Source organism: Oncorhynchus kisutch, linkage group LG26, assembly GCF_002021735.2.
Source record: "Oncorhynchus kisutch isolate 150728-3 linkage group LG26, Okis_V2, whole genome shotgun sequence".
NCBI classification, from domain to species: domain Eukaryota; kingdom Metazoa; phylum Chordata; class Actinopteri; order Salmoniformes; family Salmonidae; genus Oncorhynchus; species Oncorhynchus kisutch.
This window is the reverse complement of record NC_034199.2, coordinates 10,113,333-10,134,594: the sequence shown is the minus strand read 5'-3', so window position 1 is coordinate 10,134,594 and position 21,262 is coordinate 10,113,333. Positions and strand designations below refer to the sequence as shown.

General features: G+C 42.4%; 1 protein-coding gene across 2 annotated transcripts in view; it reads right to left on the bottom strand.

Annotated features, from left to right (window-relative positions):
* LOC109870882 (aspartate--tRNA ligase, cytoplasmic) overlaps positions 1-21,262 on the bottom strand; it is a 29,921-nt gene that overhangs the window by 4,907 nt on the left and 3,752 nt on the right. For both annotated transcript variants that reach the window (XM_020461568.2, XM_031806028.1), the window contains exons 2-10: positions 14,317-14,419; positions 14,076-14,105; positions 13,846-13,903; positions 13,104-13,196; positions 9,189-9,291; positions 6,032-6,134; positions 5,665-5,745; positions 2,508-2,567; positions 458-569 (exon numbers count right to left, since the gene is read on the bottom strand). In XM_020461568.2, coding sequence (XP_020317157.1) covers positions 458-569; positions 2,508-2,567; positions 5,665-5,745; positions 6,032-6,134; positions 9,189-9,291; positions 13,104-13,196; positions 13,846-13,903; positions 14,076-14,105; positions 14,317-14,419 — 743 coding nt within the window. The remainder of the gene's footprint in view (positions 1-457; positions 570-2,507; positions 2,568-5,664; positions 5,746-6,031; positions 6,135-9,188; positions 9,292-13,103; positions 13,197-13,845; positions 13,904-14,075; positions 14,106-14,316; positions 14,420-21,262) is intronic.

Genomic DNA, 21,262 nt, shown 5'->3' with positions numbered 1-21,262 from the left:
TTGGTTTAAAGCTTATTTCTATAGCTACAAAATATGACACACGCTCACTCATTATGTGCTCACACTTGTGAGGTGCAGTTTAGCTCATCAATAAGAGCACGAATGACCAGACAAAGTCGAGCCGGCACTGCTCCACAAGGTAACTGGTAGACAGTAATCCTACTGTGAATTATCTCAAGGGTATGTGAACTAGAGACCCTATCAGCAATAGAGGAATGAATGGCCTTTAGAGCTTGAATTTCTACACTGCTCACACTCTACTCCCCACCTTCCATTACCCAAACCCATCTGAACATGAAAGAGCATGTATCCTTGAGACTAGTGGAAAAGTACCTCGTCTTCCTACTACCTGTACTTAATACAAGTCAAGTAGGAATCTAAAGGCCAATATTGTTCGCCTTTAAACTTTTAATTGACAAATCATGTCCAGTCAGACACAGGGGCACGTTGGTGGTACCTGATATGATTTTGGGGGTCTGGATCTCCACAAAGCCCTTGTTGGTCAGGGTGTCTCTAAAGAGCTGGCAAACTCCAGACTGTAGGCGGAAGATGGCCTGGCTGGTTGTTGTCTACCAGAGGAGCAACAAGCAGAAACAACAAGAGTCAACAGAGGTATTACACAATGCCAAAGATGAGTCAATAACACTGCTTTGAGTCACATCTTGCCTCATACAGTCTCGACACCTTTCATTTCATTAAAGGGAGTGGAAATAGTAAGGCGTGGCCTATTTCCAAATGGAACACTCAATTTTATTTTTTTATTTTACTTTTTCAATTGGACTTTTTGCCGTTGATTCAAGTTAGAGTAGGGTGCATTTCACACTAATGTAAGCCTTTAGAAAATAAACATGAGATATAAAGCTTTGTTCTCTTTTTAAAACCTAACATTGGCAAACAAGTTCATCTGAAATTCTCGATTCACATACAAACATATAGTCGCATATAAAATCAGCTTTGAGCAATCTGGTTGTATACAGAGGTAAACTTAGTTGCATAGAAAATAACCCAATCATCAAAACAACTCGTGATGAGGCACGTCAATGAGCTGGGTATTACACAGAACATCTGGGAAAGAGCAGAGGAACCGTTAAAACCCCCCCGACCCTATGACCGTTGGGCTACAAACAGCATTGTGAATAGGTGTGTTCTTTCTTAGTTCTAAGTTGACTCATTTCTTAATATGACTGGTGTTATTAGTAAGGATTTATTCAACCAGTTCTATCTGGCTTCATGCATCTACATAAAGCCAGGGTCAGGCACTTTGATGTACCTCCTGATTGAAAAAAGGCTCACATTTCTATCTTCTAGACTTTCTCAAAGTCCTGAACGGGAGTTTTCTGTGTGACTATCCTATTGTCAGACAATGACTCTGGGCCAGTCAGACTTTAGTTCAGGGCCCTGTTAGAAATGGTCAACTGATATTTTAGTCCATGAACCCCCCCCCTCCCCCAGCTCATGGATTATATGTATAGTTGACAGAGGTCAGAAAATAACTACTGCTCTGATGAATAAAAACACTTCTGAAGAACCCTAGAAAAAAACACTAGACAAATACCATACCCAGCGAGCCAACCAACTGCTATGATAGCCTGAGTAGGAACTGACATATCAAAGGTATTTACATAACTCAAGGATTTCCTGTGTAAAACACCTCTACTGTGAGCAGATGGGCGGGCTCTGGTGTCATCATAGATCACTTCTCTTTCGACATCCTCACGCCAGGGTGGAGGGTATAAAAGAGAGTGAGAGCAAAATAGCTCAGTGCGTCACTCTCGTTGACATTCAAGCTCTCAAAACAAGTGTCTAACGGGCCATGGCTTGTGGTTTTGGTCACATGCCACCACCACCACTCAGATTGTGACTTACTGCTATTGTCTTTCATTAGAGTGCAGCAATTTATTTTCAGCAAAAAAAAAACCTATTTCTCAAAGGGAGTTCCAAAGAAAATTCTGGGAACTAATACTTCCATTTTCACAACAACTTAGAAAACCCGAGCCTGGTGTGTTAGGAGCCGTTTCATTACTTTTGACCCTTGATTGTTGAGCCGGGTTTGGGGTCTGTGTGAAAACCGCTTTATGGGTTTACTGTTCATTTAAGTGTGGTTGTGATAACAGGCCCAAGTCCATGAGCTCAAAGAGACATTGTGTAGAAGCAGGTGTTGTGACAAAGCCAGTCTGAGGCGAGCGCTAAAGCTGTTTTCCTGCTGCTGCCACATCAGTGTGGGCGCCTCAGAACAGGGCACAACAATGAGACCTCTAGCAACCCTTTCCTTCCCGAATCCCTGCAGTTCTATACTGCACTCTACAAGCAGGCTAACTCAGTGCCTTCCTGCGAAAAGGGACATATGCCGTGATTCTGTCACAAATGGCATCTCATCGTTACAATATCTGTTGATACAAATGCAATGTCTTCAAAACCCAATAAAACTCATTATGTTTCATTTTTGTGTAATTAATTTGTCATCGAAGAAGGTAACACTGGCTTATGAGTAATAGTGTAGAACTTACTCTGAGATCAATGACTCGGTTGTCCAGTCTGGTGTCCTGGTTGACCGTCGCTCTTCCGTCCTGAGGAGACACACAACAATCATTTCACCACATTACAAAACACTGAAGTATTTAACACATCTGAAGAACATCGGAACAAGCTAAGTGTGAAAACTGTGCCTACGGTGTGATATTCAAAATGTATCAAATGTTCTGTGTGTCCTACAGTACACTGAGTGTACCAAACATTAGGAACACCTTCCAAATACTGAGTTGCGCACCCTGGATTCACCTGTTCAGTCTACATCTTAGAAAGAAAAAGTGTTCTTAATGTTTTGTACACTCAGTGTATATCTATGTCTGTTTGTTTTTAAACAAAGCAGGTCTATAAGGTTTAAAAATAGAACAGGATAGAACAATATAAAAAATAAATATATTATAATAAAATGTAGTACAGCAGTAAATATACAAATAGTATGTAAACATTATTAAAGTGACCAGTGTTCAAGACTATGGTCATGGAGCAGCAGTCTCTAAGGTGCAGGATAGAGTACCCGGTGGTAGCCGGCTATTGACAGGGACTAAGGAGCAGAGTAGGGTACTGGGCAGAGGTCGTCATGTGGTGGCTGTTTAAAAGTCTGATGGCCTGGGGATGGAAGCTGTTAATCAGTCTCTCGGTCCCAGCTTTGAAGCACCTGTACTGTTGCCGCCTTCTAGATGGTAGTGGGGTAAACAGGCCATGACTCGGGTGGCTGAGGTCCTTGATGATCTTCTTGACCTTCCTGTGACACCGGGTGCAGAAGTTGTCCTGGAGGGCAGGCAGTGTGCCGTATGATGGTGCGCTGGGCAGACCGCACCACCCTCTGGAGAGCCCTGCGGTTGCACACGGTGCAATTGCTGTACCGGGCAGTTATGCAGCCCGACAGGATGCTCTCAATGGTGCATTTGTAGGAGTTGGTTAGGGTTTTAGGGAACAAGTCAAATTTGTTCAGCCTCCTGAGGTTGAAGAGGCGGTGTTGCGCCTTCACCACACTTGTGTGAAGGGGCCATTTCAGGTCCACAGTGACGTGAACAACGAGGAACTTGAAGCTTGTGACCCTCTCTACTGCGTCCGAGTCGATGTGGATGGGACGTGCACTCTCTGCTGACTCCTGTAGTCCACGATCAGCTCCTTCCGTTTTGTTGACGTGAAGGGAGAGATTATTTTCCTGGCACCACTCCACCAAGGCACTCACCTCCTCCCTGTAGGCTGTCTCATCGTTGTTGGTAATCACCGCAACCACTTGTGTAGTCAGCAAGCTTGATGATTGAGGCTGGAGACGTGTGTGGCCACGCAGTCATGGGTGAACAGGGAGTATAGGAGGGGGCTTGTGGGGCTCCCGTGTTGAGGATCAGCGTGGTTGTGGTGTTTGTTACCGTAAGCCACAGTTTTTGGCTGGCAGCCACATGCATGGCCATCATATTTGTAATGTTTATCATATAAAGCATGTAGGGCACAATGCTACATTCTTTATATGATAAACATTAGAAATATCATGACGGCCTCTGCCCAGTACCCTACTCTGCTCCTTAGTCACTGTCAATACATTTCCATTGTTTTGCTTAAAGTTAATCTTTCATTTTACCAGAGAAAAGTAGGTTGGATACACTGGATACACACACTATATACAGAGAAAAGTAGCTACACATCAGTCAGAGCGCTGTCTGCTGATCAAAAGCCCGTTTGTAAATTCTCATCTGAGTGGAGAAGTGCAACTGAAGGCCAAAATGAGTCTGATGCCGAGCAGAAATGACAAGAAGCATTTTAGATCTGCGTTTTATATTTTGTTTTCCTGTGTGGAAAAAAACACAGAATTCTGCGTTAACACGACCTCTAAGTTGAAGCAAGTGGCTGAATAAATAAGGTGACGGGGCATTATATAGTGTTCACTTTCTGCCGTGTTTGAGAAGTCCAAGCCCATTGGACGAGTTATCTGTACAGCTGCCACTGCTTGATTTCCTTGAGTTTTTTTCTCCTCTCTGTTCTCGGCCTGTCTGCTCCTCCCCCCTCTTCTCCGAGCAGAGCCGGGAGGCCCGTTGCCCTAACGACTCCATACTCCACGCAGACAAAGCGTGTACACTGTACTGTTCTTCACCCATTTCAAGGAAAACAACAAAGCCACCGACGTGGGCCCCTGCCACTCTTGAGGACTGTGTGCTCCCAATCTACGTGGCCGACGTGAATAAGACATTTAACCCTTGCAAGGCTGCCAGCCCAGACGGCATCCCATGCCTCGTCCTTAGAGCATGCGTAGACCAGCTGGCTGGAGTGTTTACGGACATATTCAATCTCTCACTGTCCCAGTCTGTTATCCCCACTGGCTTTAAGATGTCCGACATCGTCCCTGTACCCTAGAAAAGAGTAGGTAACTGAACTAAATTACTTTTGCCCCGTAGCACTCACTTCTGTAATCATGAAGTTCTTTGAGAGGCTATTTAGGGACGATATTACCTAGATCTTACCCAACACCTTAGATCCACTACAATTTACATACCGCCCCAACAGATACACAGACAATGCAATCACCAATGAACTGTTTGAATACAACCAATTCCACTCATATAAAATATTAAAAGAGCACAGAAGCTCCTAAATATTAGAACACGATGCCCAAGATTGTCAGGCTTCCTGGAACTCACGTGGGGTTAAAACAGCCTTTGAACACAGTTCACACATCCTGCTCAGAAAGGGAGACACAGAGCCAGCCCTCCCCAACGGCAGGTGCTGTAACGGACAGACAGAACAGACAGGCCCAGCCCAGAGTCTCCTCCCCAACGGCAGGTGCTGTAACTTAGTGACGGACAGACAACACCTGGGCCGCATCTGCAGCTGGGTTTCGCTTATGGCATAAACACCGACACCCTTCAGCTGTCTCTGAACTGAACCACACTAGAGAGAGGCGACCCTTGAGACAGACACCGACCGAGAACATGGCAGTATAGGACCAACACAACTCCAAAACAACAGCCACAGGCATTGAGTGTGGGGACCAAGTCATGCATTTTTCATCCAGTGTCTGTGTTTGAACTGGAACAGCATTAGAAGAGAGGATCATCTCTGAATGCAATGAGTTTGACATTTGATCAGCTACAAAGGGCTGCCTGCGGGAGGCCCAGGAGCCCTGGCCCTCATCCTCACCTCATCCCCCTCTCCATCCGGCCTCACACAATCCTCCAGCTGCAGGGGCAGACGAGGCTCGGCCTGGCTGATCACAAAAATCTGAGACAGGGGGGGGAAGGTGATTTAGTTTTATATATTTTTTTAGAAGGGAGATGTTGGTTCAAATAGATTTACAGTTAGAGTACCTCTACATTCACGGTACTTTCCAAGTTGAACTGCTGAGTGGAAAGGAAAGTACCACAATTCCAAAATCAGAAAGCAAATCAAGTCTCAGACAGTTATCTTTTAACCAGTAGTTTTTCTGATTAATAATGAGAGTCAATGGCTGTCCCAGTAAGTCTGTTGGACTGTGGGTGTGGTCAGACGGAGCATCAGACAGCCCTACCCTCTCAATGTGCAGCTCCACATCCTGCTGAGTGCAGCTGTCGATCTTCTGCTCCACTTTCCTCACCATAGCCTCCACGTCCACGATGCTCTCCTTGTTGATGCTAAAGGCGGGGGGGATGAGAAGCACAGCGCTTAGAAGTCTACACAGTTCAATTGGAGTCAAACAAGTGGGAGGCTAGCTGAGAACTGAAAGTTTCCATTCAAAACCCTGATTGAAGTTCAAACAGTCACAGAAGTGTTTCAAAAGCTGAGAAAATTGTGTTTGTGTGTGTGGGGGGAGGGGGGTAAACTTAGATTTTTTCCCCCAAAAAATAAAACAAATCATAACACTGACTACTCTTCCTGAGGTAAAATGTTTGGATGGTTTCAATATGACCACATTGACAGATATATTTCCTATATTCTTTTGATTGAATCAGTCTATTGGGAGAACGTGTAAAAAATGTAAAATAAACATAATGAGACACCAATATGAACTACAGTAAAACACCAGTGGCCACACAACAATAAGACAAAGGTTAATCAACTATCTGAAAGTCATGTTGAGAGAACACCGGAACAGGCCACCACTGTCCTTTCTCACTGTTCTAGATCCAACAGAGCCTTATAGAAATATGATGAGCTATCAATACCAATTGTCACATAGCATGGGGCCAGATGGAACAAGCCCAGTGTAATCCTTCACCTCTTCTCATTAAAAAGCAGTAACAAGAGACAGGACAGTGGTGAATGGTGATCCCAGTCAGTCCTCTGCAGCTGCCTCAGTCACAGACATCGACTTCGAGGATCAGCTAGACAAATAAAGCCCACATTAATAACCTCCTCCCTCAAACATCCCACCAGCCTGCCTGGGGACAATAAACACTGCCCATCAACTAATGAGTCATACAAGTAAGGCTTTTGATTGACCGGACTAGTGTCTTGTCCACGGGCTGTACTTGTACATCAAGCTGCCTTCACAATACAGAAAAAGGAGATCCTATGGACCGCTCTGGCTCAGACAAGGCTACTTACTATAGTCTTAGCGAACAACGGACTATATAATATAAAGATATGTGAAACCTTTCAATGCATTGTTTAACGCGCTCTAGTAAGAGAAAGTAAAACGAGACACGTAGAGGAAATTGTTGACGGGGACGCAGAGGATACCCTAACCCTAATTTAACTCTGTATGGGGAAGTTTAAATACTATATGTGACAGGTGTTGCAAGCTCTTCTCTGTATGTCACCACTAACCTCAATCAACCTTGATGAATATGAAAGGACTCCTGTAATGCAAAGCTTACTAAGCGTCCATAGAATTCAAGGAACATAGAACATTAAGAGGCTTGGTTTGAACAACTTGTTAGGGCCAAGTGTGTGCTTTGATAGAAGCTGAGTGTGCTTTGATAGAAGCTGGTTTGTGACTGATGCTTAGTCATGGATCAAATGGGTAGTATCCCAAATGGCACCCTATTCCCTATATAGTGCACTACTTTTGATCAGAGCAGTCAAAAGTAGTACATTATGCAGGGAACAAAGTGCTATTTGGGAAGGAGCCATCCATGGGGTAAGTGGTTGCATGCAATAAGTGCAATACAATCAACTGCCACATCAAACCACATGACATTACACAAGCAAAGGAAAAAGGAACCAAATCATTTGAGGAATCGCACCACAGGATTTCTATGAAACACACAATCTGATAGACAAGATCAAGCCAGAGCATTAATGTCCTTAAAGAAGTAAAAACCAGGGTCGTATTCACTAGGAACCAAGCGAAAGCAAATGGGCCAAAACAGGGGCCTTGCTGAATTTGTCCAATAAGAAACGCGTGTTTTTGTTCTCGGTTGCTAAGAGTTTTGCTTCGGCCTGCACTAATGAATACGAGCCAGCTCTGAAGCAACCTTCAGATTGTATCATTACACACAAAATGTCGAGAGGAAACAGAGTGGTCAAACTACTCTGATACAACTTACAAGGCTGGTCAGAAGTTTCCGTCAATGAGGTGGACCAGTGTGACTTGAGCCTTGGCCTAAATAACTTGTGTGGTCTTTATTTGTGGTCAGTTTCCTTCCCTACCAGTCTAAGCCTGACATAGACCTAGTTCAGCAGGAAACCAACAAGTGGCTGTGACCTGGTAAGAGCTTTTCTGGGGTCTGGCAAACGTGACATTAAGTGGAATTCATTTTTATTACCTTTATTAATCTAGGCAAGTCAGTTAATAACAAATTCTTATTTTCAATGACGACCTAGGAACAGTTAAGGTTAACTGCCTTGTTCAGGGGCAGAACGACAGATTTTTACCTTGTCAGCTAGGGGATACAATCCTGCAACCTTTCGGTTACTAGTCCAACGCTCTAACCACTAGGCTACCTGCCGCCCCAAATACGCATGGAAGGTGCGTCACAATCGCTACATGTAAACAACTGGAGACACTGCCATTTTTGGAGACATGTTATTGGCAAAGCAGCGCTATTGTAGCTAGAATAAGAGTGTAGGAGTGATTGTTAATTGTTAATCATTTTTGCTGGCTAAACGTGGGTCTAACTTTAAACAATTCACTTATTTACCGTTAATTAGCCACCACAAATCTCTTTGCTAGCCAATGCGACACTGTCTCCAAGGTGTCTCCAGTAAAGTTAATGTTTTGACGTTTGTCTCCACATTCCAAGCGTATTGGACTGATTTACTGATCACAAAACAAGTGGCGTTTGACCTATCTGGTCCTCCCGTTTACACTTCATAGTTTGTAACGAGTGTTAGAGTCATTCATTACTGTCAGGTGCAATCAAGTCAACTGAAAGAGATGAGAACATATCACATGCTTGGTATGGAAAAGTACAGTATCCTCTTATTGTTATGCTTTTCATAAAAAGCTCCAGCAATGGACTAATTTGACTCTGACCCCAGAATGACTAATGATGCTCAGGCTCTTAACTACCTCTTCAACTTTGATGTACTGTATATATTGTATCTACTCTTATCTGGGCAGGAACGGCTCCATTAAACATTTCTGTACTGTATCCCATCTGAAAAAGTGGACCCTTTTGTCGGGAATGGAAAAATTAACAATTCTTTCAGAATGTGTGAAAATGAATCGGGAGCCCATTAGGATCCAGCTTTTCCCACCATTGTTTGTCGGGGGCCACCAGGAAATGCAGTCTTGTACTCACTTGGCAGCAAACTTCACCATCTGCTTGCTGGCACGCTCCCCCACGGCGACTAGGGCCTGCACGTTAAACTGCTGCTGACGCAGGACCAAGAAGCACTGCTTCCCTATAATGACCACAACAACACAATAGACATCAACCTCTAATTGGGTCTAGCAACTCCTAATGCACGTGTCAAAAAAGGAGCCATGGTTCAATACAATGCCAGGTCACTATCTCAGGCCAACATGGCAGAGGTCATACCTGCTTTAGATACCACCTCTCGCCCATAAAAAACAAACATTTTCAATGCATTTCCAGGTAACGGTCAGAGAGCAGTGAACGGACGACCCTTTAAAGAAAGTGTAAGGGGGGGGTGGGTGTCGAGAGCCAATTCCCAAACCACACACCTTGAGACCAAGGTAAACTATCATGCCAACATCAGAGACCACCCAAGTGCTTTGATGTGGTTTCCTCTGTTCATTGACTGGAGGAGGGCCGATTACAAAAAAAACATTCACTTCATCCCAGTGTAAATCAGGATGTTATTCTGCTCTCAAGGACATCCTTCACTGTAGAGTTGAATGAATGAACGGAGGGGTTTTCCTGGAAGGAAGCCACCACGAGATCATCACAATATGATGGTTTATTGATTAGCATATTGTTAGCACAGATGTGTACGTGCTCGATGTTTCGAATCATTCTGGATGGGATCCGACTAAGGCAAGGCTCACTGAGTTCATTGTATTATAGCCTCAAACTCAGACAACCTCGGAAAATGACTACATTTAATCCAAGTTTGTGGTGCCATTTAAATAACTGAGCTTTGGTCTGAGCTTTCAAACTTTTCAAAAAGGAACTTGCATGTGCCTGTGTAATACCTACAGAGGAATCTGTACTGAACAAAAATATAAACATAACATGTAAAGTGTTGATCCCAAGTTTCATGAGCTGAAATAAAAGATACCAGAAGTGTTCCATATGCACAAAAAGCTTATTTCTCTAAAATGTTTTGCACAAATTTGTTTACATCCCTGTTAGTGAGCTTTTCTCCTCTGCCAAGATAATACATCCACCTGACAGGTGTGACATATCAAGAAGCTGATTAAACAGCATGATCATTCATTACACAGGTGCACCTTATGCTGGGGGCAATAAAAGGCAGCTCTAAAATGTGCAGTCTTGTCACAAAACACGCCACAGATGTCTCAAGTTTTAAAGGGCGGTGTAATATGCATGCTGATTGTAGGAATGTCCACCAGAGCTGTTGCCAGATAATTTAATGTTTATTTCTCTACCATAATATAACCACCTCCAACGTCATTTTAGAGAATTTGGCAGTATGTCCAACTGGCCTCACAACAGCAGACCACGAGTACCACACCAGCCCAGGACCTCCACATCCGGCTTCTACACCTGCGGTTCGTCTGAGACCAGCCATCCGGACATTTGATGAAACTGTGGGTTTAAACAACTGGAGAATGTCTGCACAAACAGTCTCAGTGAAGCTCTACTGCGCACTTGTCGTCCTCACCAGGGTCTTGACCTGACAGCAGTTTGGCGTTGTAACCGACTTCAGTGGGAAGATGTTCACCTTCGATGGCCACTGGCATGCTGCAGAAGTGTGCTTTTCATGGATGAATCCCGGTTTCAACTGTACGGGGCAGATGGCAGACAGCGTGTATGGCATTGTGTGGGCGAGCTGTTTGCGGATGTCAACGTTGTGAACAGAGTCCCATGGTAGTGCTGGGGTTATGGTATGGCAGGCATAAGCTACGGACAATGAACAGAATTGCATTTTATCGATGGCAATTTGAATGCACAAAGATACTGTGATGAGATCCTGAGGACCATTGTCGTGCCATTCATCCGCCGCCATCACCTCATGTTTCAGCATAATAGTGCACAGCCTGATCAACTCTATGCGAAGGAGATGTGTCGCGCAGCATGAGGCCAAGGGTGATCACACCAGATACTGACTGGTTTTTCTGATCCACACCTCTACCTTTTTTTTTTTTTAAGGTATCTGTGACCAACAGATGCAAATCTGTATTCCCAGTCATGGGAAATCCATTAGGGCCTAATGAATTTATTTCAAATGACTGATTTCCTGACATGACCGGTAACTCTGCGAGTTATATAAAACTTTGCACTCTGCGACCCCCATCCCCTAGGTCCGTCACCACCCGGGTTGCAAATAAGGTGAAAAACTCCATTCTGGTACCATGCAGTTATTTTCCTAAATTGTGTACATTTCTAGTAGCTGTTGACCACATTTGCCAACCTGAGGAGAGTTGACTGAAAATAATGTCTATTTCACCAGCCACGTTGGTAGGGTGGTCAACTTGCAGGGCTCCACAGTGTGAACGTTACATTTGAGAATAACAATTGTCAAAAGTCAAGTATGTGGAAGTCAGGGTTAGAAAAAAGCTGCAGTAGCCGTTCTCAAAGTTTTTCTGCTGTTCTGTTTCATAGCTGCTAATCACACAAAGAAATAGGAATCCTATAACCCACCTCGCAAAGTAACACCGCTTGGCAGGAAAGCTGTGCGCACTGAGTGAAATGCTGATAGATTCATTTTTGGTGGCGCTGCACACAGGCATAAAAGTTGGTCTAATTTACTTGAAAGTTTACAAAGTTAAACTTTGTCCTCGTGTTTCTTGGCTATTTACATTTAACTAATTTAGCAGATGCTCTTATCCAGAGCGACTTACAGGAGCAATTAGGGTTAAAATGTCTTGCTCAAGGGCACATCGACAGATTTTTCACCTAGTCGGCTCGGGGATTCGAACGAGTGACCTATCGATTACTGGCCCAACGCATTGAAAATGTACATTGTTTGTTCACAAGCGTGGTTGTTTTTCAACGTTAGTTTGAGTCTGCTGCTTCAACTGATAGCGAAGAGACGCCCTAGTCAGAACTCAAATCTCAACCACAGTAACTGCACACCCTTAAAGGGGCAGCTGAACTTTTTGGTTAAAAGACTCCAGTAACAAAAACTGAAATTAAATTGAGCAATATACCACATTACTTCTTACGAATAAATTTCTTGTTTCAGAAACAATAGAAAGCATGGTCATCTGTTGTTTTGTGTTTTTTGAATGTAATTATGGCAAATAAATAAAAAAATTGGTTAAAGATCTGAGTGACTGGAAGATTTTTGATCTACCTGCTACAGTGACTGGTGAACCAAATAGTTCATTTTAGACCCTGATATTTGGCCCAAGGACAGTTGGTGATCTGTTTGGTAAACCCTAAGGTTCAGTTACAGAGCCATTTAGATTAGAAGCAGTGGTGTAAGGTACTTAAGTAAAAATACTTTAAAGTACTTTAAAGTACTTTTTTTAGTATGTGTACTTTACTTATATTATTGACAACTTTAATTTTTACTTCACTACATTCTTAAAGAAAATATTGTAGTTTTTAATCCATACATTTTCCCTGACAACCAAAAGCACTTGTTACATTTTGAATGCATAGCAGGACAGGAAATGGTCAAATTCACACACTTATCAAGATAACACTTGGTCATCCCTACTGCCTCTGGGATGGCGGACTCAAACACACAAATGCATCTTTTATAAATAATGTCTGAGTGTTGGAGTGTGCCCCTGGCTATCCGTACATTTTAAAAACAAGAAAATGATGCGGTCTGCTTTGCTTAATATAAGGAATTTTAAATGATATATATTTTTACTTGGGTACATTTTAGCAATTACATTTACTTTTGATACTTTAGTATATTTAAAACCAAATACTTTTAGACTTTTACTCAAGTAGTATTTTACTGGCTGACTTTTACTTCGAGTAGCTTTCTATTAAGGCATCTATACTTTTAATTAAGTATGAGAAATGGGTACTTTTCCCACCACTGATAAGAAACATGGCTGTGGCCTGAGGAAGTGTGTTATGAAGCTGGACAAAGATGGAGAATCTCACCTTTAGCTCTGCTGGTGTGAACCCTGGCACGCACCCAGATCAGCTGGTCAGCCTTCTCAGGTGTCAGCTTCTGGACACGCACCAACACCCTGTCTGGCTCACAGGGCAGAAAAGAGCACCTTTCAATACAACTTAAAAGACCATATACCCCCTTCCCCCCACACACACTCATATTACGAGAACAAAAGTCATAAATATGAAACACTGCATAGAAGTCGCCCCATTCTCTGTGCCTTATGACAAATGGACTCGGCTTTGCCGTGTCAATCTGAGGCATGCTTAACGTTATTATGATCAGCTAGTTGAGACAGAGAGCGGCCTCATGCGCCCCGACGGCTGTGAGCCGCCCATTTGGCTGAACCTGATTCCACCCACATGAAAGGCAGGCTGGCTGTCTCTATCGTTCCTCATCCCCGAGGATAGGCATGCAGGTGAGAAACAAACTTTGTTCTCTGCCATTGGAGCTGAAAGAGCAGGCAGACAGGTGGACGACCCAGTTTCTTTCACGTTTATCTGGGAGCAATGGCAGGCTATTAGTCACCACAATCATCTTTGATATCTAGGCCGTCTCTACTACTGCCACTACTGACGCCATGTCCCTGAGTCACTCAGATATAATCAAGTTGTCTATATTACTTAACAAGTAGTAGTAAACATGGTTGTTGAAATGGAGATATCCTCTGTATATAATATGTTTGTTTTGAAGAACAAAGAGGAGGAGGAAGTTGCTGACTGTACTGACCCAGTTTCTGCTGGGACTGGACCATCTGGGGGACACCGTACCGATCCTTGGCAAAGTCCTGCACAAATAACAAATAATCTGCTAAGCATTTAAATACAATAGCATTAAAGGAAACATCAGAGGTGCATAAAATGTAATATTCATTTAACATTCCACCATATAGAAAAGGTGTAAATCAATAAGTAACATCTGAAAACTCAAAAAGTGAATTGATCCTCCAGGATATTTACATCTTCATCTGTGCTTTGTGTGTCAGCAGCCTGAAAACAATAGAGGCAAAACAGTTAGTTAATGCAACGGGACATCCTGATGAATCCTGATAAAGGGCCTTGTATTGGAAACAGCTAGTGGACTGATATTATGACAAATATAACTGATAAACAATGGAACCCCCCTCCCTTGCGCGATTGTGCCCTCCGCACGTCACGTCAACAGCTGTGAGGGGCAGAGAGGCAGATAAAACCCACTGACCAGCTTGGCCTGCTTCTCAGCTTTCTTCGCCGCTTTCTCCGCTTCCTTCTGCTGTTTCTTCAGGCCTTTCTTCGACTGGGCCTGGTCCGCCTCCTCCGCGGCTCTGCAACAGGAAGTCCAGAACAACGCAAAACATTTAAGTCCACTTCCTAGGTCTATTTTTCCAGCTTCCTGTAGGAAGTTTTTGACCAGTTAATTCAAGCCATCACCACCTCTGGCTTGCTGTCCCAATGACAGGCTTTTAAGTTTGTCTAGCTTTAATCCTATTGTTTTCACATGCTTTCAAACACAGCAGTTAGCATGTGAACTCTGGGATGGAGCGGGGAAAGGTGTTTACACTGTCACACAGTGAGATTAGATGGATAAACACAAAGCTGGTATGAGCTGGGGAGTAGAACAATGCTTTTACTATTTCTCTCTAATCCCCTCAAAAGGAGAAAAGCCCTCGAAATGAATAGTAGATACGGATAACCCTGTTATGATAGCATTCATCTGGATAACTAGTGGTGCCTTTATTTGCAAACAATGTGTTATGCTGACAATTCAATAACTCAAGGGGAGCTGGACAGAATACAATCAGTCTACTGTGAAGACAAATAAGGATGTGGACATTAATTGCTAACGACATAGCCTGGACAGCAACATGGCTCATCAACCTAACAATGGACACAACTATTAGGGAACTAATAGGTTGCTTCAAATTCTTGGTAAATGGGATTAAGGACTACAAGGGTATCAAGCCTGCAGATGAAGTCAGAAGTTTACATACACCTTAGCCAAATACATTTATACTCAATTTTCCACAATTCCTGACATTTAATCCTAGTAAAAATTGCCCGTCTTAGGTCAGTTAGGATCACCACTTTATTTTAAGAACATGAAATGTCAGAATAATAGTAGAGAATGATTTATTTCAGTGTGTATTTCTTTCATCACATTCCCAGTGGATCAGAAGTTTACATACACTCAATTAGTATTTGGTAGCATTGCCTTTAAATTGTTTAACTTGGGTCAAAAGTTTCAGGTAGCCTTCCACAAGCTTCCCACAATAAGTTGGGTGAATTTTGGCCCATTCCTCCTGACAGAGCTGGTGTAACCGAGTCAGGTTTGTAGGCCTCCTTGCTCACACACGCTTTTTCAGTTCTGCCCACAAATTATCTATAGGATTGAGGTCAGGGCTTTGTGAGGGCCACTCCAATACCTTGACTTTGTTGTCCTTGACTTTGTTGCCATTTTGCAACATCTTTGGAAGTATGCTTGGGATCATTGTCCATTTGGAAAAACGATTTGTGACCAAGCTTTAATTTCCTAACTGATGTCTTGAGATGTTGCTTCAATATATCCACATACTTTTCCTCCCTTATGATGCCATCTATCTTGTGAAGTGTACCAGTCCCTCCTGCAGCAAAGCACCCCCACAACATGATGCTGCCACCCCCATGCTTCACGGTTGGGATGGTGTTCTTCGGCTTGCAAGCTTCCCCTATATCCACCAAACATAACAATGGTCATTATGGCCAAACAGTTCTATTTTTGATTCATCAGACCAGAGGACATTTTTCCAAAAAGTATGATCTTTTTCCACATGTGCAGTTGCAAACCGTAGTCTGGCTTTTTTATGGCAGTTTTCGAGCAGTGGCTTCTGTTTTACTGTGGCTAGAGATACTTTTGTACCCGTTCCCTCCAGCATCTTCACAGGGTCCTTTGTTGTTGTTCTGGGATTGATTTGCACTTTTCGCGCCAAAGTATGTTCATCTCTAGGACACAGAACACGATAATAATATTATTAACCAGTTAGGTGTCGCAAGACAGGAAGTATTCTTCTAATACACAACCTGTGATAGTCAAGAGGTTTCATTGTACTCAGACAGTAAATGGTCTACAGGAAATAACACTGATCAAGGGAGAACGGTGATATAAATAGCAATATAAAACAACATTCACAACAGCATTAGATGACGTTGTGCACATGATTTTAAAAGAACGACCTGAAGCACCTACCAGTGTTTTTACACCAATTCCCAGTCAACTTGTTTTCTTTCGCAAAGGAAATCTTAATAGCTTTTTTCACTTTAAAATATACACTACCGGTCAAAGGTTTTAGAACACCTACTCATTCAAGGGTTCTCCTTTATTTTTACTATTTTCTACATTGTAGCATAATAGTGAAGACATCAAAACTATGAAATAACAAATATGGAATCATGTTGTAACCAATGAAAAGTGTTCAATAAATCAAAATATATTTTATATTTGGGATTCTTCAAATAGCCACCCTTTACCTTGATGACAACTTTTTGCACACTCTCAGCATTCTCTCAACCAACTTCATGAGGTAGTCACCTGGAATGAATTTCAATCAACAGGTGTGCCTTAAAAGTTATTGAGGTCCCATGATAAATTCACTTCAAAATGTAGATGAAGGGGAGGAGACAAGTTAAAGAAGTATTTTTAAGCCTTGAACATGGATTGTGTGTGTGTGCCATCCAGAGGGTGAATGGGCAAGACAAAAGATTTAAGTGCTTTTGAACAGGGTATGGAAGTACGTGCCAGGTGCACCGGTTTGTGTCAAAAACATCAACGCTGTTTTTCAAGCTCAACAGTTTCCTGTGTGTATCAAGAATGGTCCACCACCCAAAGGACCTCCAGTCAACTTGACACAACTGTGGGCAGCAGTGGAGTCAACATGGGCCAGCAATAGGGTTGCAAAGGGTCGGAAACTTTCTGGTAAATTTCCTAAATTTGTCTTTCATGGGAAGTTAAGCACGGGAATTTGGGGAATTTTGCTTAAATTCATCAAAAAGGTTAGCTTAAAACAGTGAACCTTTTTTTGTGGGAAACACAAGGCAATCCTAGGTCTTGTAGCATATTTTGGTGAAACTATCCCCAATTCAATGGAATTGCAACCCACTGCATGCACAGTGCATTCTTCCATCACATGTGCAGTGCACTATTCCATCACATGTACAGCTGATTCTCAAGATCTTGCACACTAATGAGATTCAATTGAGCCCACAGTATTACATTGTCTGAGCCAATGACTACACGCTTTCTGGTAAGTTTTGATTACAATACTGGGTGGGGGGAATATATTGTATATGACAAACATGATTTTTTTGTTAACTTCTTGAGTGCCAACTTTATTGGCTAAAAAACATACCCATTTGAAACGGCCTATTTCTCAGGCCTAGAAACTAGAATATGCATATAATTGTCAGATTAGGATAGAAAACACTAACGTTTCCAAAACTGTCAAAATATTGTCTGTGAGTATAACAGAACTGATATTGCAGGCGAAAACCTGAGGAAAATCCAACAAGGAAGTGCTGTTTTTTCTGAAAGCTCTCTGTTCCATTGGATGCCTTGCCTCCATTTAAAGGGATATCAACCAGATTCCTTTTCCTATGGCTTCGTCAAGTTGTGAACAGTCTTTAGGCATAGTTTCAGGCTTTTATTTTGAAAAACGAGCGAGAAAGAACCCATCGCATCAGTAGATGGCTGGATGCCAGCAGAGTTTTTCATGCGCAACAGCCATTTTCTCTCGCTCGCCTTTCTACACACTTTACGGATACTATTTGGAATTTTCATCTGCGATGTCGTGACCGCTCGAGCCTGTGGATTTCTGAACATAACGCGCCAAACAAATGGAGGTATTTTGGAAATAAAAATCATCTTTATGGAACAAAAGGAACATTTATTGTGTAACTGGGAGTCTCATGAGTGCAAACAGCCGAAGATTTAAGCGATTTAATTTATTGTTTTTCTGATCGTGAACAATCTACTTGGTTGCTAGCTGTTTGTAATATTTTGTCTACTGAGAGAGATGTTCTTACATAAACGCTTGTTATGCTTTCGCCAAATTTTTTTATTGAAATCTGACACGCCAGGTGGATTAACAACAAGCTAAGCTGTGTTTTGCTATAGTGCACTATTTTTAGTAATTTAATTTGAATTTGTCGCTGTGCAATTCAGCGGATGTTGATGAAAATGATCCCACTAACGGGATGGGTGCGTCAAGAAGTTAACTAGTAAATAGTAGCCTACAGCAAAGTGTGTTTAAATCAACTTGTTAACAATTTCTGCTGGTTCGTTTTTGCTACCATGTGGGTTTGAGCTTGCTTGAGCCTGCTCACTGAGGAGTGTTAATTCACCTGTTTCCATACATATTTCATTTTAAAACATTTGTCTTACAAAGGAGTTGTTTAATCTAACTGCTTAACTATTTATCTATACATGGAATTGTATTTGGTTTTTACAGGAAAATGCTACGGGCACCATCTGATGTGTGGAGACATTTCACTGCAGCTAATGTAGAAGGAAAAGTTTTGTACATTTGCAAATACTGTGCCAAAACAAATGTGAAGAATACAACAAAGATGCAGAATCATCTGGCCAAGTACATAAAGTTCCCTCAGCGCTCACAACAAGCAACTTCTGACAAAAGTCCCTCTACTTCTAGTCGAAGTGAAAATGATGAATCAGACACCTTATCGAAAGCAACAGCTCATGGTCCTCCTGGAATAAGAAGTATTTTTGACTCAATAGAGGAACATAGAGAAATGCTGATGAATGTCTTGCTCGAGTTGTATGCAACTTGTTCACCTCTAATGGTTACAGGCAATGTGTATTGGAAGAGATTTCTGAATATTCTTCGCCCAGCATACACGCCTCCAACCAGACATGCTTTATCTACTCATTTTCTGGATGCAGAGTTCAACAGAGTTCAAGTGAAGGTCAAACAAATCATAGAGAAAGCAGACTGTATATTGCAATCATCTCTGATGGGTGGCCGAATGTTCGTGGGCAAAGAATAATTAACTACATCATCTCCCCCCTCAACCAGTATTCTACAAGAGCACAGACACAAGGGACAACAGACACACGGGTCTCTACATTGCAGATGAGCTGAAGGCAGTCATCAATTACCTTGGACCACAGATGTTATTTGCACTGGTGACAGACAATGCTGCGAACATGAAGGCTGCTTGGTCTAAAGTGGAGGAGTCCAACCCTCACATCACACCCATTGGCTGTGCTGCTCATGCATTGAATCTGCTCCTCAAGAACAACATGACACTGAAAACAATGGATACACTCTACAAGAGAGCCAAAGAAATGGTTAGGTATGTGAAGGGTCATCAAGTTATAGCAACAATCTACTTCACCAAGCAAAGTGAGAAGAATAAGAGCACCACAATGAAGCTGCCCATTGGGGTGGTGATGTCATCATGTTTGACAGTCTCCTGGAGGGGAAGGAGTATCTCCAATAAATGGCCATATCACAGTCTGCCGATATGGACAGCCCCATCAAGAGGATCCTCCTGGATATTTTGGGAGAAAGTGGTAAGCAGCCTGAAACTCCTGAAATGTATTGCATTTGCACAAATGAAGAGAGACAATGCCATCCTGTCTGATGTTCAGACTCTGCTTGCAGATGTAAGAGAAGAAATCCGTATGGCTCTGCCCACTCCACTGTTGCGCCAAGCAGATGAAACTGCAGTTCTGAAATACATCAAAAAGCGTGAAGACTTCTGCCTGAAGCCCATACATGCCGCAGCGTACATGTTGGACCCCAAGTATGCTGGCAAGAGCATCCTGTCTGGTGCAGAGATCAACAAGGCTTATGGAGTCATCACTACCGTGTCTCGCCTCCTTGGCCTGGATGAGGGCAAGGTTCATGGCAGTCTGGCGAAGTACACTTCCAAGCAAGGGCTTTGGATGGAGTTGCAATATGGCAGTCGTGCCAACATATCTCATCAGCCACCTGGTGGAAGGATCTTTGTGGATCTGAGGCTCTTTCCCGTTGCCTACATCATCCTCCAAATCCCACCAACATTAGCTGGCTCAGAGCGCAACTGGTCCATATTTGGGAACACACACCAATGCACTCAACAGGCTGACCAATACAAGGGTTGAAAAATTGGTGGCCATCTGGGTAGATTTGAGGCTTTTTGAGCCTGACAACGAGCCATCCTCAACAAGGCTGGAAAGTGATAGTGAAAATGAGGCCTCAGAGTCTGATGTTCAAGAGGTGGACATTGAGGAGGTCCAGGGAGAAGACATGGAAGTCTGAGAGGAAGACAACCAAAACTTTACTTTCTAGACTATCATTTTACAGATGTTGAAAACGTTATTGGGAGATGCGATGGATCATTGGGGATCATTCAATATTCCCTTTTGTTGTTCAGTGAAATCATCCCATGTGAAGAGTCAACTCATTTAATTCAAGTTCAATTTATAACTACATTTTTTTATTTTTTTATTGGAAGGATTTAATCATTTGCAATTATGTCTACTTTTGATAAGGTAAAAGGTTTACGTCTCAATTTGATATGATAAATATATCCAATGCAAAAAACATTTAAATGGTATTAATAATCATTTGCATACATTTGTTAATTCCCATATATTCCCATGGAAAGTTTCCACCTCTGAATATTCCCCAAAATGTGCAACCCTAGCCAGCATCCCTGTCGAACACTTTTGACACCTAGTAAAGTCCATGCCCCGACAAATTGAGGCTGTTCTGGGGGCAAAAGTGGCATTGCAAATCAATATTAGGAAGGGGTTCCTAATCAAAATCAATTCAAATGTTATTGGTCACATACACATACTTAGGAGATGTTATTGTAGGTGTAGCAAAATGCGTGTACAAAAAAATGTTCTGGGCTAATAATATAAGAAATAACGCCCAAAAAAACAATACACAGCAAAGTTGCTTAGGAGCTAGAAGCAGAGCTGCCATATCTGTCTTGTTCTTGTTTGGTATACTCAGTGTATGTCTGCTGCAGAGAGACAAGAGAGAGCATGACCCAAACATAATAAATCAGGGGATAAAAAAAAGTGCTAAAAACACGTTGGCTCACAATTAAAAAGATGGAGAACAAGCTATAGGATGAAAAATATTTAGTTTAATAATAGTTTTGTCGCAGGTATAGCCATCTAG